Genomic DNA, 18706 nt, shown 5'->3' on the forward strand with positions numbered 1-18706 from the left:
TTTCAATGTCTTTAAGTTCTAGATTTGATTTAATGCAATTAGGTTAGGTTAAATTATATTTCTTTAATGCTTTAGGGTTAGTTAAATGCTTTGCTTTACTTTACTTCATGTTGTCATTTATTTTCTACAATTGTAGTTAGGTTAGACTTACCTTTATTACTTGCATTGTCTTTTATTTATTAGATTAGGTTTCATTTAATGCTTTTCTATTTTCTTCCTTAGGTTAATTGTGTTGATGGTTAAACCATAGCGTAGTGTGACAATGCGTTGTGAATTAATTATTCGTACTTAGTTAGATTTCATTCCAGCACTAGATTAGTTTCCTACTTGTTTTGCTTTTCATTTGTTAGATTTAGAATCAAAATCCAAAACCCCTCATTTTCATATTAAAAACCTCCAAAATATAAATAACATACAATCCTAAGTTTATCACTTACCGTTACATTCGTTGGCGGACGACCTGAGTCATTTCTATGCTACATTAGCGTAGGAGGAGTTTGATACTTCATTGTTTGATGCTCAATTCACGACAAAATTAGGTCATAATCAAATTGGCACTGTTGCCGAGGAATTGAGAAGAAGAAGGTAGAAAGGGCTAGAGATCCGGCCGGCGGCAATGAAGGTAAGGGAAGAAGCCGTTGGCTGGAGAGAAGAGGAAGAAAGGGGAAGAAGAGGTGCCGGTGGTTGCCGCGTGCCCTAGCCCGAGCGAGCAAAGAAGTCATGAGGAAGAGATTATGTTCTTCGCGTGTGAGTGATGAAGGGGAGGGGTTCTTAGTGGATCGTGTTGTGGAGTTGAGGTTTTGGGTTGGGAAAAGATCCGAATCCAATAAGAAACTGAAATTGAGTTTTTTTTTTGGAATTGGGCTTGAGGAGTGAGCTTTTGGATTGGGTTTGAATTGGAGCTCTACTTCTTTGGATCTCCGTGAACGGTCCAGATCGCTTTAAATCAGGATGAAGGGTTAGATCACTTGATATGCCTGAAGGGGCAAGATTTCTCCTGATCTGGATCAATGGTTCACACGGATTCAGCTTGATCTCCTCCGTTTGACCTCCAAATCATGTCACATTTGATTCGGCTTGATCTTAATCCATGACTCTTTAAATTTCCTACAAAACCACATAAAAATATGAAATTAAATTTCACAATTTGTAGGAAATTTATAATTAAATCTAAAATAGATTTTACTCACAAAATCTAATATAACTATAAAATTAAGCATATGAGAAGGTAAAAAGGTCAAGACTAAGAGCCAAAATAATGTATAAAAATGCTAGTTATCAGTTGTCCCTTTACTTGACCGAGCGTATGATAAGTTATCTAGAGAAGGCCCGCTTCGTTCTATCTACTGTCCTCCAGTGGTTGATCTGTTGTGAAGTGAGCTGGTCGTTCCAGTTGGCTCTTAACTAAGACCGACTGGCCTCAATCATGGTCACCTTAAAATCTAGCTGGCCCTGAGACACCAAACTCCATGGTTCACGCGACTCGAGGACTTACCGTCTCCCTCCGACCGGATTACAACTCGATTTGGTTAAATCTAAGAACCTTAACACCGAGCGATTAATCAAAGCCAAAAGGAGAAATATTACTCCCTCTCTAGTATAACTGCCACATCACCTTAACTTTGACCCCCCCCCCATCATCTTGACTCTCGCTGCCACATCACCTTGCGGGTCTACTCATCATAACCCGTATCAAATCCCTTTAACATTTTTTTATTTTCAATTTACTATTGGTGTAGTTAGCACAAATGGTCAAACTTATATTTTGATGAATGACAAATGGATTCAAGCTAGATGTTGTGTTATCTATCATTATTATTAAGTGTGCAGGATGCAGGAATTGACCGATCTAAGGACCTAACACCAAGCTAAAATCTGTTGGACCCCATAGTTATTTTAATGTGATCAACCAAGTTAGGTTAGGTCATGTTCGATTTTAATCCCTGTGTCTAAGTGTGCAGGAGCTTAAGAGCACAGGAAGTCGAGTAGAAGACGCAACTAGCAAGAAGAATGACACGGGAAGGGAGCTGACGGGCTCGGTGCATCCGAGGGATGAAAAGGCTGCGGAAGAGTACACTGGTGGGCAAGAAAAACGTATGCAACATTCGAGGGATAAGAAACCGGAGCGAAATCTTGCTCGAGGAGAAGGCCAGAAATTAGGTTCGGGTAAGCCCTATACTGGTGGCCAAAATCACCCAGGAGATCGCAGCAGCAAAGGAGCGAAATGGAGCTGCAAGTGCTGCTAGAGGCGCCTTTAAAGGCTGTTGAAGGCGCCTCCGCGTCTTCTGTGGAAGGCGCCTTCGATGAACAGTGCGAAGGCGCCTTCCATAGCCTTGGAAGATGCCTTCGGCCAGTCAAACTAGACGTTGGCAGTGGATAAAGCTTTATCCACGAGTGCCTCGTTGGAGGCGCCTTCCAGCCCTTTGGAAGGCGCCTTCAGCCTTCGGATAAAATTTTCCGAGAGCTATAAAAAGACCCCTGAACCTAGGAAATATATATCAACTCTAGCTTTCATTTCCTAGCACATTCCTGAGCTTTTTAAGAGTGTAATAGGCTTCTCCGCCTACACGAAAGAGATCTTTCAACGCTTTCTTTTACCTTGGATTAACAACTATCTAGGCTGTAATCAAGTAATTCCTTTGTGCCTTTTTTATTTATTAGTTACTTAATTTCATTTATATAAGTGTGCTACTAATATGAGTTGAAGAACGATGAAGGATTTTATTTTTCTATTTCAGACAATTCACCCCTCCCCTCGTGTCAGCCCTGCAACGCCAACAAAATCCAGCTAGATCTGTTGGACCTGATAGCTGGTGGAGAGTCTAGATTGGTCAAGGAGTGACCTGATATCTAGCAAAAAGTTCGGCTGAGTTTGCAGGACTTGATAGCTGGCCGAAATCCAATTTAGTATACAGACCTGACAACTAGCAGAAAAACCTGATGGGTCAAGAACAAGTCAAGAGATTACAAATGGTAATGTAAGTTAGTAGAGGAGAGTGATCTAGTGAGGACGAGTCCCAGTGAGACTGTAGGTGTTGATCCTATTTAGATTTATTTTGGAAGTAAACCATCACTAGATCCTGATCTTGGAAAAACAAGATCTAATTAATAATCCCTTATATTTAATTGTGCTAACTTTGTTTTACAGGGTATAAGTTGTTATTTGGACTAACACTTTTTTCACGCGTGAAAATGTAAAAGTAGTATCGGATGAACAATGTCTGAGACGCCTCGGGGCTATGGGGAGGCACCTCGGAGCTATACGGAGACACCCTGGATCCAGAGGAGGCTCCCTCGCATGGACGAACTTTGAGGATAAAGTTCTTGCGGTGGAGAGGCACCTTGGAGAGCACTGGAGCCGCCTAGAAGTTGTGCAGAGGCGCCTCAAAGTATATGGAAGGCACCCTCGAGTCGATAGAAGTCACAGTCTGCGTGACTTATCATGACCAAAGCTTAAGGGATAATTTTTTCAGTTGAAGGTTGCTTAGACAAGGCTGGAGGCACCCTCAACGCTCTATAAAAGAGTTTTTTGACCAACATTGAGAATAGAACTCATTTTCAAGCTTCCACAATCATCCTGTTGCACCGTCTTTGCAATACTATTGCTACTGCGCTACTACTTTATGACATCCAACTATTGCCAGTAGACCATCGAGATACGAGCTTGTTCAGAGTCAATCCTTCTAATGTTAGTAACGAATTCTTAAATTGTGCATTTACTTTTATAATTGCATAAGGAAGTGTAAACTTGTTACACTACCCTTTTCATTCTTGTACTTAATTCTCTCTTCTGGCGGTTCTAGAAGAGGTTTATAGTAGATTGTCCATCAATACAATCCAAGGAATCGTGGGTCTTGGAGTAGGAATGATAATTTTCCCCGCGGGTTAGGGGCCCCACAGGGAAAACTCGAAACGGGGATAGAGATCCTTGATTTATTCGGTGATGGGGATGAGTTCGGGGATTTTTTTTCGGGAATAGGGTGGATTCGGGGCGAGTAGAGGGATATTGCCCATCCCTGAACTCGCCTAAAAAATATTATTATTATTATTATATTATTTTTAAAAATATTAATAATAATATTTGATCCCTATCCAGAAACTGAGTCAGACGGACCATCAGGTGAGGTGGATGAGATGTTGATCGAATCACTATGACCCGTAGGGGGTATGCTGAGATGACTTCTATGTTAACCAAGTCTTCCGAAGTCCTCTAGTCAACCGTACCTGCAGCCAACGATCGGGTTACCCCGGTCCCTGGTACCCCAATGCTCGAGGTAGATTCAGCAAATATATAAGTAATAGAACAAATAGCAGAGTAATAAAAGGAATGTAGAGTGAGCACGGTAACGTATCCTAGCCCAAGGGGGCGCCCTCTGGTGGATCGGTGAGCTGGTCGTGGTGCGGATTGAGTCTTCATGACCTGGAAGAGTAGATGAACACGAGCTGGATAAGGAGCTGGATTTGACGGTGCGGAGCTGGATGTGACACGGACCCGGAAGGCAGCATATGGGCGGGGACCTACCAATGGCACGCAAGTCGAGATAGGACATCGACATACAAGCTGAGAATATGACGGTGGCATGTAGGCGAAGATATAACAAAAAAACAAGCCGAAATAATACAACAGCTTGAAGACTAAAACACAATAGCGTGGTGCACTACAACGGTAACTCGGGGGAGGTTGGATCACATCAACAATGCATGACGACATGGATCGGGGGCTAGACCGACATCGAACCTAAGCGCAAAGGCACTGGATCGATGTCGGACCGAGGCAATGGGTTTGCCAAGGAGATGGGTCGGTTATCACTGGAGGTGGCGGTCAGAAGGGGGCGAAGTCAATGTAGGGGCCGTCGCTGGAGGCTGTCGATGAGGGAGGCTGCGACGCGTGGAGAGGGAGAAGATGTCTTACGCGTGTGCAGGCTGCACTAGATCCGACCGGCTAAAGCTGCTTGCGACACTGGCAGTGTGAGGGGAGGAGCTTGTCGGCCTGTTCGTGTAAAGAGAAGGCAGCGGCTCAAGCCGACTGCTCATGGCGGAGGAGGTTATTGCGATAGCACTAGTGCCGATAGTGACTGGAGAGGGGTATCGTTGGAGGGAGACTGTCGAAGTCACATAGAGCTCAAGGGGCGAAGGCCGCTCGAGAAACGAGGGAGGCGACATGCGTCCATGCTGTGTGAGGCGTCGGCATGAAGAAGGTAGGAGGCGGCAACTACCCCGTGTGTTTCCTCGTGGCGACTCACTGGGACTACAATCGAGAGAGAGCAGAAGAGAAGAGGGAGAGAGGCGATGTAGCTAACAAAGAGGGAGGCAGCAGTGACATCCTTATCTATGAGTGAGACGACTCCGGTGCTCCCTGGTGGCCTCGGCATAGAGAGGAGTGTCATGGAAAGAAGTGGGCGACCCGCCTCTTAGCGGTCCGATGAGCTGCGAAGGCGGTGTTCCTCGTGGCGGTGGATCGAAAAATCCTCCCCCGTGTGAGGCGGTGGAGAAGACACGAAGGAATCCCTTTTCTTGCTTGTGGTGGAGGTGGTCACCAGCCAAAACCCCCTACGCCCCCCAAACTAACCCCCCCTCTCTTCATACATTTACAGTGTTATAAAAAGGACTGCTACACTAAAATAGTAAAAATACCCTTCTCCTCTCTCTTACAACATCAATATTGATAATAATATTAATATTAAAAATTTTAAATTATTAATAATAAAATTATTATTATTATTTATATTAATATTAAAATAATAATAATATAAAATTAATTTAGAGATAGAAGCGGGGATAAGGATGTGATCCTTGATAATTTGGATTTAGGGATTCTCTAAAAAATGAGGATGGAGACAAAGATAAAATTCAGGACTGAAGATGGGATGCCAAACTCATCCCCACTCCGTTTCATTGTCATTCTTATCTTTAAATAGGAGTTGACAAATCTCCAAATCAAATGACCGTTTATGTTATTTTTTTTAATGTTTATCTTACTTTTTAATTTACTATGCACTCACCTTCTTTTAGGTTTTAAAAAAGAAAATATTTTTAAAAATACGTGTGATTAACCCCTTACCTCTCTCACATGCTTCGATCCTACATTTACTCCCAGTAATTTTTATTTTCCTAAACTGGGGGCGATATGATAGGTGAGATGCATCCATTGTGATGCTTCATCTGCAGCCACACGATCATCATCCAAAGGCTCGAAGCGTCCGGTGTGTGCTGGCGGTAGTCGGATTCTGTTCCCCACAGAATCCGCAAACCGGTAGATCTGTGGACCGGCTCGACCAGCATGCCGGTCCCACCCGCATAAACCCACCAGCTCGCCCACATCACACTCCGATCAATGCTTGACCGTAAAGCCCTACTACCGTTATATCCCCACCACGTAGTTAAATTTCGAAAATATCCTGCGATCGAAGATACGTTACATACGTATGCTACACATTGAGCTTATTTTATTTCACGCAAACAAATTTTGCATTATCTAATTATTAATATTCTCTCTACACGAAAATCTTTTATATAAAAAAATAAAATTAATGTCAATCTTAATACCATAAAAGGGGATGTAACGACATAACACCTGATATATTTATTAAAACGGCCGTCTTGAAATAAGTCGATTTTTGTCAGATCGATTTTAACCTGACGCCATGAACAAGGTAACGTGCTGGTGGGACCTTTCCTGGTCCTCCACGTGACCGGGCCCAGCAGGAACGGCTCACGGTTACCGTACTAGTGGTACTACGGAAGGTACATCTCTGGATCCCGTAGATTTATCGCGTTTCGGTAGACACATCAGAGATATGTGGACCTTGCGATAGTAAGACCGTTAGGATCTGGGCGTTGGTTCTGTGTTTGCTGTTTGAGGTGAATGGGGGATCGAGATCTGTGGTTGTCCGGTATTTCGCATTAGTCCCCCTCCCCTCCGTAGTCCCTTTCACGCACCCAATTTTTACAAAAAGAAAATCAGAATAATAAAAAAAAAGATTATTCCGGAATTATTCTATTCTAAAAGGGATATAAATGTACCTGGCGAAGCGCTCCGGTTGCTCTCATGGGAGTCTCGCCCTCGGTCCCGAACCCTAAGCGCTGCGGCCATTTTCTTGCGTCAATCTGCGCCGATCGTGGTCTTTGCGTGAGGTCGGATGAAGTGGCAGATCTGGCGGGTCTCGAGGGTGGCGGACGCCTCCCACTGCTGGCCGCCGATGGCGGCGAATGCACCTGCTCGGTGGGTCCCCTGGGGGCACGTGCCGGTGCACGTCGGCGAGGAGATGGAGTGGTTCGCGGTGCGGGTTGAGCTCCTCGGCCGTCCGGCCTTCATCGCGCTCCTCCGCCGCTCCGCCCAGAAGTACGGCTACGGGCAGCGCGGCGTGCTGCGGATCCCCTGCCCGGTACCGCTCTTCCGCCGCCTGCTCCGCCTCCTCTCCTCTTCCTCCTCCGCCGCGGCGTCTGCCACGGATCCTGCCCTCGAGGAGTTCTTCCGCGCTCTCCCAGCGGTTGACGGTCAGTTCCTCGATTAGTTGTGCCGGAATCGGCCTGGATATCTCCGCCTCTTAATTAATTGTGTCGCCCTGTTTCTCTCCATTTCCCTCCATTTATTTAGTCTGTGCCGGGGACGGCAGTCTTGACTGTTTGATGCAGTGAGAATAAGCTGAACTAGGTTAGAATGTTTCCAAATACATGTAATTAAGTATGATCTAGTCTAGAAGATAAAAAAACATTTTTTTCATCCATAACTCCATGTTTTAATCTTCTTTCTTTTGCATGATTGATGATTTCTGTCGTTCAAAGTATTGTTTCATGCTACTTGAAAACAAGCTAAAGACGCTACCAAGTTGTTGCAATTATGATGGTGTATTGAAGTTAGCTAGAGCTAATTAGAAGACAAACACCCATTATTGGTTGCTGATCAGGTGATTTGGTGGTAACAATAAATAATTTGGATTGTTGAAAATGAAACCCTTGGCCACTGAAGTAGACATCACTTGTAGCGTTCTCTAAAAAAAATAGTTTATCAATTGCAATGATATTAATTCTAGCTTACTGTTGTTTCTTTTACTTTAATGTTAACTTGCTTCCATTAAATTTATCTACCTGATAAACTAAAAGCATTTGGCTACTTGATTACTTTATTACTTTAATACACAGGTACTTAGTTTGTTCACAATAGATTAGTAATTTAGATGTACTTTATTGTGGGCAGTTGAACTTATAATAGTTTATATGACCAGCCAAGAGGAAAGGGTGAAGTGCACAGGTCTGATGATGCCCTCTTAAACTATGTTTCTTTGTTGAGACTGAACATGTTCCTTTCAGGGTGTTCATGAGTTCTTCCTTGATGAGCTCTCATACCACATCTCTGTGCTTTAGGATTTTTAGTAGGGTGACTTAAGGTGTATAATTTAGCCAAATTTAAGCTTGATGATGAACCTAATTAGGGTTTAATGCTGGTATAATCATGCATGCAAAATTGCCTTTATCAATACCCACTCTAGGCATTAACATATTGTAATATATTATTCAATGTATAAATTTTGTTCCTAGTTTCAATTTCTTGTCATCTAATCTAGATCTATATTTCCTATTCTGGAACCCAATTAACGATTTTACCAAAACAGCTTTTGTATTTTAGAGTGTATTTGGTGGAGCAATGGGCAGGTAGGCATGGCAATAGCTTAGAACTGGAGGATTTTTTAGCTTCTCATTCAGTCCAATGTAGGGAGTGGACAACAGAGTTGCCAATGGGTTGTGCTTTTGTCTTGCACGATCTGGGCTTGTCTCATACAGCCATGTGTTATCTTAGCTTGGACACGACCTCAAATCTGAATGGTGCAGATCACGATCGAAGTAGAACCAATTATGATCTAGTGTTTGAACCACTCTTTCCTGTTATGCTTGCTCCACATAAACAAATATGTCATCCTTGAGAATTCACAATCATTATAAGCAGCAAGAGAGAATAGTATGGGACTGTGAGACCTGGGTACCTGGATTATTAAAAAAAAAAGAAGAGAATAGTACTCCCCCCATCCCCCCCCCCCACATGGAATGGTGCAGTGGTAAAGTGTTCAACAGATTAACCAAGTATTCATGGTTCGAATCTCAACTTTTTCTCCATTGGAATGAAAAATAAGTCGGCTGTTGGGCAAGGAACCGCTTGTGTTTCTCAATTTATCTAATAAGCAAATCGGCAGGAGTGTAAAAAATGAATCCGACCGAATGACCTGACCTGAGTTAACCTGGAAAAAATGAAGTTCGACTTGGGGATTTTTGGGATTCAGGTCAGAGGTTTTTGGGTCGAGTTCAAGTTGACCCGAGTTTCTTGTATGGGTTGGATTCCCTCCTTTAAAATTGGAAGTGAAGATTTCCTTTCATCCGGTTCAAGTTGTTATCTAAAAAAAGGGAATTGTTTCTTATTTTAATAGTTTGTTTGAGAAACCCTACAAACAAGGAACTACTCCTTACTCAAGTTTTCACTAAGGACTAATGATTCAGGGAGTGTTTGGTTGATGGGTTTGGGAATGAGGGAATGAAATGATAGTAAAATATAGTGTTTGGATTGTGGGTTTGGGAATCACATTTTGGGAATGATTACCATATTTATGGAAATCAACTAAACTCATATAACTTGATGGGTTTTATTTCCATTTCTATTCCCATTCCACCCTACTATTAAACTCATACCCATAGTCATTCCCATCATTTAACCAAACGCCCCCTCATTCTTCTTTTTGTTATTTTCATTTTAAGAATTACTTATGATAAAATTGGATAAAATGAAAATATGAGTTTTTTTAGTAGTCTACTTCTCGGTAAATGATGAATCTCCTTAAAAGAATACTTTGGACTTTAAAGAATTTACTTGTCTATATTATTGTTCTATTCAATCTTTAAAGATCCAAATTTTAGTTTTAGTAGATTTTTCAGGGTTAAATTAAATTTTATTTTAAAAATTAAGATATTTTTATATATATTAATATTAATAGTATAATAATGATGGAATATTGAGATAAAAATGAAAAATTATATAAAAATAATTTTAGTTAAAAAAAGTCATTATTTGGGTTGGTTAGGTTCGAGTTCGAGTTTAGGGGTTTCGTATTGTATTCAGGTTCGAGTCGGATTAGGATTGAAATTTTTTATAATTTTTTTTTCAAATTGATCCAAACCCAACTCAACCCATTCGACTTGACATCTCTACCAGGATTAGGGGTGCAAACGAATCTAATCGAGTCGAATAATATGAAAATATTGATATTTGAGTTCGAGCTCGAAAATATATATGATATTTCAAGTTTGATTCGAATCTTGAAAATATAAATAGTTTTGGCTTGAGCTTGATTCGAAATAAAATTTGAGTTTGAGTTTGAGTTTGATTTGAATTATTCAAATCTTTATTCGAACATAATTGAACTATAATTCAAAATGTCTTAAATTCGAATTCGATTTGAATTATTCAAATCTTTATTTAAATATATTTAAGTTAAAATTATGTATAAATAATTAGAATTTGATTCGAGTTCGGCTCATGAGCGGTTCATGAACAATCGAATAAAATAGTATAGGTTCGAATTTGGCTTGACAAAATATTTAAATATGTTTGAATTCGGTTCGAATTTGATAATTTCAAATACGAATTGAATATTTTTCGAACCGGCTCTAAAAGCTCGCGAACCTGTTCGATTCATTTGCACCCTAGTCTGGATACCTAAATTTTAAAAAAAAGTCAGAGAATAGTAGCCGCTCCACTAGGAAAAGTGGTAAAGTAAGAATAAAGAAAAAATCTAAGGCTCTGTTTGGTATGATAGGATAGGATTGGATTATATTTTTAAAAAGTTTTTAATCAAGCGTTTGGTAAAATTGATTAGAGGTATGATTGTAAATGATTAGAGGTATGATTCATAATATCTCGGCCTCAAAAGGTTATCCTACCTTTAATCTTATTCTAATCAATCTAATCGTATCCTATCATTCATACCAAACGGAGCCTAAATGTATATAAGTTCAGCTTGCTCCAAGATTAATCGGGCGAAATCGAGACCTACCTTCTATAGTTAAAATTTATTTAGTGCCAATTAGCTACTATCACTGGGTTGTTGGCCCCATATTGAGCCAACTCAATGCAAGAATCATAATTTCTTTACGCAACAATTTTCCTAGTTTGTTATTTGTTTCCTTCCTGATCCGTACGAGTAGGATTTGAGTCATGAAAATAACCCTTTTGATAAGATTGAAAAAAGAATCTAGCTCGCCGACAAAGATCAAAGATGCTGATGGATGAATTAAAACATCGGTGCGTGATGAGTGAGTCATCAATAATACTTAGTTTATATCTCTAAATTATTAGGATTAAAAAGGGAGCTTATTATAAATTTAAACCTCCCTCTTCAATAATATTATACTCATGTCACAAATTATCTTTATCCCTATTCAATCCTATTAATTATAAAAAATAATAATTTCCTGCATTAATTATTAAGAATATGTTAAGTTGTCAAGCAAAGTGTTTATTCCAACCCACAAAAGACGATTGAGAAGGCCTTTATTCCCCTTCTCTTGTGGCCAAGGAATTTATTCTTTTTGCTTTTCCTTTACAAAAAGTAGAGTGATCTTCTCACCTTATCATCCGCGTTTGAGTTTCGAAATTAACCGACCGATCCGAGCCAATTCGACACCACCGTGAGTCATGAGAATTGTAAATCACCCTACCGTCCAAGATAATTTGTTCGTCGTTTTCTTTTTAACCCTTTTAGAAAGAAAAATATTCCTCCAGATATATTGATTCCAAATCTTTTTCAATTTTCATATAAATAGACGCCATATAGAGGAGAATTAAGGAAGTAGAGGAAGGAGATGGAAGGCGTGGAGGCTAACCATGGCGACAAAGCTCATCATGTCGCTGTTGATGTTCAAAGTGTAAGAAGGATTTCTTTCTATCACTTCACTTGAGGTCGATAGATCCATTCATTTCCATGTTTCTGTCGACTAGACTTCAACTTGATTGGGAAGCTTATTTTCGTTTTCTCATGATCGAGCAGGGTACCGAAACTTTGGTTTGGGAAAAACACGGTGCAATTCATATTTCAGCCAAAGCCATGAACATTGCTTGGGCGAGCGACAATAGGTTTTGGGAGTGGATGGATCTTCCCAACGACGACTTTAAAGAAAAATACGAGTACAAAATATCGATTAGTGGTTTAGCGAATAGATATCGCTAGCTTTTGTTTTTGTTTTGTTTCTTATTCAAATTGGATGTTGTAGCTTTGCCACGGCAGTCGGACTCAAACAGGTGAGCTGGCTAGAAGTGGACGGGACTGTGGACTTAGCCAAGCTAGCCGAGCTTAGCCTGAGCCTAAGTCACGAAAAGACTTACGAAATAGTTTATCACATCAAGTTCAAGGTTGATGCTTTCGGATGGCAAAACCTCCCGGTCACGTTCGCTTTGATCACCCCCGACGAGCAAATGCATCGAAGCGAAGTTTTGGAATCGCGTAGGGGGCATAGCAACCAGTGGCACGAGGTACACGGCAACGATTTCAAAGGGCCTAAAACAACAACCGGAAAGCTCTCATTCGGCATGTTTGAAACTAGCAATCAGAAGTGGAAGGGGGGAATGATCCTTGCAGGAGTCACTATTAGGGCGAAGAATTGACCTATTATTCGATAACTAAATCGACTTTATGTACATCTAGTTATCAGATTTGCGTGTGCTTGTTACCGTGAGTTATTTTTAGTCGTATCGAAGAATTGTATCTCGGTTATTGAAGTAGTCGTTGATAAAGAAACAAGATCCGAGTATTTTACCAAGAAAAAAATTTATTAGAAGCTTAGAGCATTCTAAAAAGTGACCAAACTTGTAAGGAATTGGATCTCATCCGTACGAACAACAGGTCAAATTAGCTCGTATTGATTGACCCAATCTAACCAGATTGGTCCGCCAACTTAACTTAATAAAAACCTCGATTCAAGATAAATAAAAAAAGATTCTTACAAAAGTAATTGATGTAGCGGAGACAACATGGATCATATGGTAGGCCTAGGACTCAGTCAATACGAAGGTTGATTAGTTTGAGACGAACTGAAATTCAATCAGACTTGCTCTTTCAAGTTCAAGGCCTAGGATTTTGTCAACACAATCGAGTTGAGTCAGCCAACTCAAGACCAAACTCGGGTCAAGTCAACTAACTCATCAAGTTGAGTCAGCCAACTCAAGACCAAACTTGGGTCAAGTCAACTAACTCATGGTTGATCTCAACTTGAGTCAACTTGAGTTTCAGTCAAGTTAAGTCCAACTGGCTAGAACTAGAGTTCGAGCACGACACAACAATTACAATAAGGGTGCGTTTGGTTCAAGTTATCATATATAACCTTGGTTATGTGATTACTAGGTAATCACATAACCAAGGTTATGGGGAATAAAACATAATCAAATATTGTTTGGTTCAATCTAGGTAATATAACAAAAAGTTATTTGTTTGAAGGTTTTAATGAATAATCTAGTTTAATATTTTACTATATTACCCTTAGTTACAAAACTAACTATACATAATAATAATAATAATAATAATAATAATAATAATAATAATAATAATAATAATAATAATAATATTATTATTATTATTATTATTATTATTATTATTGTTTTTTTGATGGTTTTTTATTTTTTTAATTTTTTAGGCGTGAGAGTCATGCTCACTTATAACTCGCATTGGGGCGAGAGTCTGGGACAGCCGATCGGGAAGGTTGTTAGACGTGAGAGTCATGTTCACTTATAACTCGCACTGAGGCGAGAGTTTGGGATAGCCGATTGAGAAGGTCGTTGGGCGTGAGAGTCATGCTCACTTATAACTCGCACTGGAGCGAGAGTCTGGGACAGCCGATCGGGAAGGTTGTTGGGCGTGAGGGTCATGCTCACTTATAACTCGCACTGGGGCGAGAGTCTGGGACAGCCGACTGGGAAGGTCGTTGGGCGTGAGAGTCATGCTCACTTATAACTCGCCCCAGTCACTTATAACTCGCACTGGGGCGAGAGTCTGGGGCAGCCGACCGGGAAGGTTGTTGGGCGTGAGAGCCGTGCTCACTTATAACTCACACTGGGGCAAGAGTCCGGGACAACCAACCGGGAAGGTCGTTGGGCGTGAGAGCCGTGCTCACTTATAACTCGCACTGGGGCGAGAGTCTGGGACAGCTGATCGGGAAGGTCGTTGGGTGTGAGAGCCGTGCTCACTTATAACTCGCACTGGGGTAAGAGTCTGGGATAACCGACCGGGAAGGTCGTTGGGTATGAGAGTCATGTTCACTTATAACTCGCACTGGGGCAAGAGTCTGGGGCAGCCGACCGGGAAGGTTGTTGGGCGTGAGAGCCGTGCTCACTTATAACTCGTACTGGGACGAGAATCTAGGATAGCCGACCGAGAAGGTCGTTGTGCGTGAGAGCTCTGCTCACTTATAACTCGCACTGGGGCGAGAGTCTGAGACAGCCGACCGGGAAAGTCGTTGGGCGTGAGAGTCGTGCTCACTTATAACTCGCACTAGGGCGAGAGTCTGGGACAGCCGACAGAGAAGGTTGTTGGGAAAGCTCGCTAGGGGAAGGATTCTGCCGCCGACCTGGGGGTGAGCTCCCAACCAAGGATTATTTGCAAGAAATACCCCGATCCTGTCTGCAATCGAGAAATGCCTAATATCAGATGAAAGTGAATGCTAAAAAATATTTAAACCTTACTTAGCCTTGGAGAAAATGATGCAGAGCATCATTGCAACACTTGAATTTGTCTCCCGCCATTTCTATCGCCATTTCCCGAGAAGATCGTGTGGTAGAAGCCTCCGTACGCATACCCCCTTTCATGATTTCCTATCCCACGCCTTTACTGCTTATGCCGTAGGACGCCGCTTGCTTAACTCTTTTTTGTACACGACTTCCCATAAGCACATGCCATTCTTTGATTGGACGGTGCTTGGGCGCTTTACCCAAAAAGATACTCGGCTCCTCTTTTGATATTTCCCAGGAAAGCCTACTTTATAAGCCCTAAAGGCAATCCACCGTCGTAGTCTCAGCGCTTCGACTACCTCCGCCTCCTCGTTTTTCTGCTGTCCCTTTTGATGTAGCTATTCCTCTTCTCGACCACCAACGCCCGATGCTCTTCCTCCTTTTGTCTGCTTTCCTACTTCGATCTTCCTCATTTTGATAATGGCGGACGGTAAGACATCCTTATGATATTCTTATTACATTTCTGACCTAGACAACTATGACCTGTCCATGATCCAGTCTAACTTGGAACTTAGCAAAGATTATGAACTTCGACTCTCCATGCCCAACGAACATCTTTCATCTCCTCCCGAAGGCTTCATGACTGTTTTCAAGGACCAACTCCTAGGAGGCCTTCGTTTTCCCCTCTATCCATTCATCGCTTCACTGAGTCAATACTTTGGTATCTGCCCCTCTCAATTCGCTCCCAATTTCTTCAGGACTATATGTGGCACCATCAGGCACCATCATTCTATGTCGCGTATACCAAATCCCATTAGCTATCCAGCTATTTCATCATTTATATTCCTTCAAACGATCGGAACCAGGGGTATTCATGGTGCAAGCCAGACCAAGTTATAAATTATTCTCCGACATGCCTTCTTCCAACAAAGGTTGGAAGTCTCGTTTTTTCTTCATTAGATTACCTGAACCCCTGATCGGGCTAACCCAATGGCGCTATGATCTTCCTACTAATCTTTCTATGCATCAACATCAGCCCTCCTGCCACGCCGCTTCAGAAAAACTCAATGGCGTGAGCGTTCTCTTGTCCATAATACTATTGGAAAGCTTTTGTACTTTTTTGGGCTCAACCCAGTTTATGCAGAGATAGGGGCTCCGTTAGATAAGACCGTGTTTTCCTTCTTGCTATTCTTCGCTAACTGAGGTATTTCTCTTCCACTTTACAGAGGCTGTTATGCTCCGGGACTACTCTTCAGATATAAATCAACAGTCTCTCGTAGTTTTGAAAACCCTGAGTGAGGAGCTTAAACAGGGCCTAGCAGCTTCATCGCAGACTGTCTTTGACCCCCGTGTGCCAGCCTGGGCTGAGACCTCCCCTTCACTTCCTCTAGAGGCTGCCCCTCTGGAAGACCTCACCATACCAGAAGAGATCGAGGAAGAACGGGCCGCTTCTCCTCCCCCAGTTAAACGACTGCGTCTCCAACACAAAAGGAAAATGGTCACTCCCGCGGTCCAAGCGTCTCCCCCGCCTCCTCCTACCGGCCAGCTTTCATCAGCAGCCTCCCAATCTTCCAAGGCTAAGGCTGTCACTCCTGATCGGGAGACTACTCTTGGAACGGAGGTTCCCACCTTGTCGATAAGAATACTGGCACCTACTCCCGTTCGGGCCTTGCCTCCCGGGCAGACCCCTCCTCCCGCAGGGGACCAACCCGGGAGCTCTGCGACCCCGTCCGCTTCATTTCATGTGGTCACTTCGGCCTCTGCCTCTCGAACCAGGGAGAGAATCCCCAAGAAATATGCCTTCTCTACTTCTTGGCATCTACCCTCCTCTACAGGGCCCGATGCAGTAGCTGTGGAAGATACCCCTCCTGCCGTTGGCCTGGTTCAGCTACATGGTGATTTAGCCACGTCCTGGCAGTCAGCTAATCGATGATTTTGGAACAATTTGCCAATGGAAGGACTGGACTGTAACGACCCGACCCATTTGGCGGCCCATTTGGCGACCCTCGGGTCGTCGACCGTCAACCATCGGCCGTGTCATTACTCACTAGGACTTTCCACCCCTGGCCAGTGGATTTTTGCCTCCCACAGGATTCGAACTCTAGACTTCCAGGCATAAGTACTAGAGTTTATGAATCCTGGTAGCCAAGTGAGCGACACTCACTTGGCTACCAGGATTTATAAACTCTAGTACTTAAGCCTGGAGGTCTAGAGCTCGAATCCTGGGGAAGGCAAAAATCCACTGGCCAGGGGTGGAAAGTCCTAGTGAGTAACGGCACGGTCAACTGTCGACGACTCGAGGGTCGCCAAATGGGTCGGGTCGTCGACCGTCGGTCATGTCGTTACTCACTAGGATTTTCCACCCCTGGCCAGTGGATTTTTGCCTCCCCCAGGATTCGAACTCAAGACCTCCAGACTTAAGTACTAGAGTTTATGAATCCTGGTAGCCAAGTGAGCGACACTCACTTGGCTACCAGGATTCATAAACTCTAGTACTTAAGCCTGGAGGTCTAGAGTTCGAATCCTGGGGGAGGCAAAAATCCATTGGCCAGGGGTGGAAAGCCCTAGTGAGTAACGACACGACCGACAACCCGAGGGTTGCTAAATGGGCCGCCAAATGGGTCGGGTCGTTACATGGACCAAGCCTCTTGCCAGATAATTTCTGTGAGTTTTCCTTTATCCGGTCTCCTCCTATGAAACTACTAGCAATCCTTCCTTTTGTGTCTTCTGCAGGTCTGCTCCGCAGGTTTGAGTGCGATCCAACATACCACCAATTTACAGCGGGAGCACGAGGTGTTGAAGGCTCGCCTTCAAGAATGAGAGCTACCGCTTACCCCTCGCGATCCGCTTAACCCAACACCCGGGGACCTGGCTGGATATCTTCGATCCATTGGGGAGTCTGCTGAGTCTGCCCGAAGTATCGCCCATGCAGCTTTTGACAAAATAAAGACCTTAGAGGTGGCCCTGAAAACTAACGAGTCTAAGTTGGCTTCTGAGGGGGACTGTCATCACTCGATCGTGGCTGAACTGGATGAGAAAGATGCAAAACTGACCACTCTATCCTCCAAACTGAAGATTCTACAGGAAACTCAGGAGGCTCTTCAGAAAGATTTAGCGGATGTCCAGGCTCAACTAACTTCCAGCGCCGATCGGGAGAAAGCTATTCACAGTCAATGGGAGGCTAGCCAAGCCACTTTCAAATCACTACAAGCTGATCTCCTGAAGGCACAGGAGAACGCTTCCCAGGGCCAGAAAGATTTGGCTCTAATCCGAGCCAATGCTGTGAAGACCAGGGCAGAGCTAGTGGATTACCAGGTGGGTGAGGCTGGTCGCCTTAGAGCGTATAGGGTATCGTATGTCACATCTCCTTTCTTCCTGAGGAAGACTGGAGGTTTGATTAATCTTATGTTATGGAGCGGCCAACAGGGCTCGTCAACTGTTTGAACAAGATCTTCTTCATTCTGTGCCTTCGGAGGATTTCTTGGACACTGCTCGCCTGATGCGCGAACTTCCTGCAGGGTATTATCCTTCCTTCAAGGACGACGACGACCTCTTTCTTCTCCCAGCACCCCCAACTGATGTCAAACCTTGATGTAAGAATGGAGTTGTAAAATTTTTGTCGATATTGTTTACTCGTATTTCCAAACTTGTTGCTGTCTAGGACTGCTTAACACTTCTATGGTAGGACTGCCTGTTTCTTCCTTCGGCTCGTTAATTTCCCAACAGGGCCTATGTGAATTTCTAGACCAGGAGTTACTGTGACTATATGAATGTGTACCTCGACCTTCTCGTTCAGGCTTTAACTGGTAACTGTCAAGGGCCCAACTCTTTACCCCGAACTGGTCTGCTTCCTCCAACGTCACCATAGGATATTTATTACTACCACGCCTCTTCCCGAGGCCTTTCCGCCTGCTAATGAGCCTCGTACTCCGTGCTGATGTTTTTCTCGATATACCCCTGGGTGCTGTTTTCTAAGAGGATCCATCGGCCTTCTTTGCTTCTGCC

General features: G+C 43.0%; 2 protein-coding genes across 2 annotated transcripts; both read left to right on the forward strand.

Annotated features, from left to right (window-relative positions):
- The first annotated feature begins 7039 nt into the window (after positions 1–7039).
- On the forward strand, positions 7040–7730 carry LOC121973067 (auxin-responsive protein SAUR71-like). Its single transcript, XM_042524663.1, has one exon. The coding sequence runs from the start codon at positions 7140–7142 to the stop codon at positions 7512–7514; it is 375 nt and encodes a 124-aa protein (XP_042380597.1). The 5' UTR covers positions 7040–7139; the 3' UTR covers positions 7515–7730.
- Positions 7731–11808: 4078 nt separating this feature from the next.
- LOC121973069 (uncharacterized protein PHLOEM PROTEIN 2-LIKE A4-like) lies at positions 11809–12801 on the forward strand. Its single transcript, XM_042524664.1, has 3 exons — positions 11809–11910; positions 12033–12169; positions 12256–12801. The coding sequence occupies exons 1-3, from the start codon at positions 11848–11850 to the stop codon at positions 12644–12646; spliced, it is 591 nt and encodes a 196-aa protein (XP_042380598.1). The 5' UTR covers positions 11809–11847; the 3' UTR covers positions 12647–12801.
- The last annotated feature ends 5905 nt before the right edge of the window (positions 12802–18706 follow it).

The sequence above is a fragment of the Zingiber officinale genome, chromosome 4A (assembly GCF_018446385.1).
Source record: "Zingiber officinale cultivar Zhangliang chromosome 4A, Zo_v1.1, whole genome shotgun sequence".
Lineage (NCBI taxonomy): Eukaryota > Viridiplantae > Streptophyta > Magnoliopsida > Zingiberales > Zingiberaceae > Zingiber > Zingiber officinale.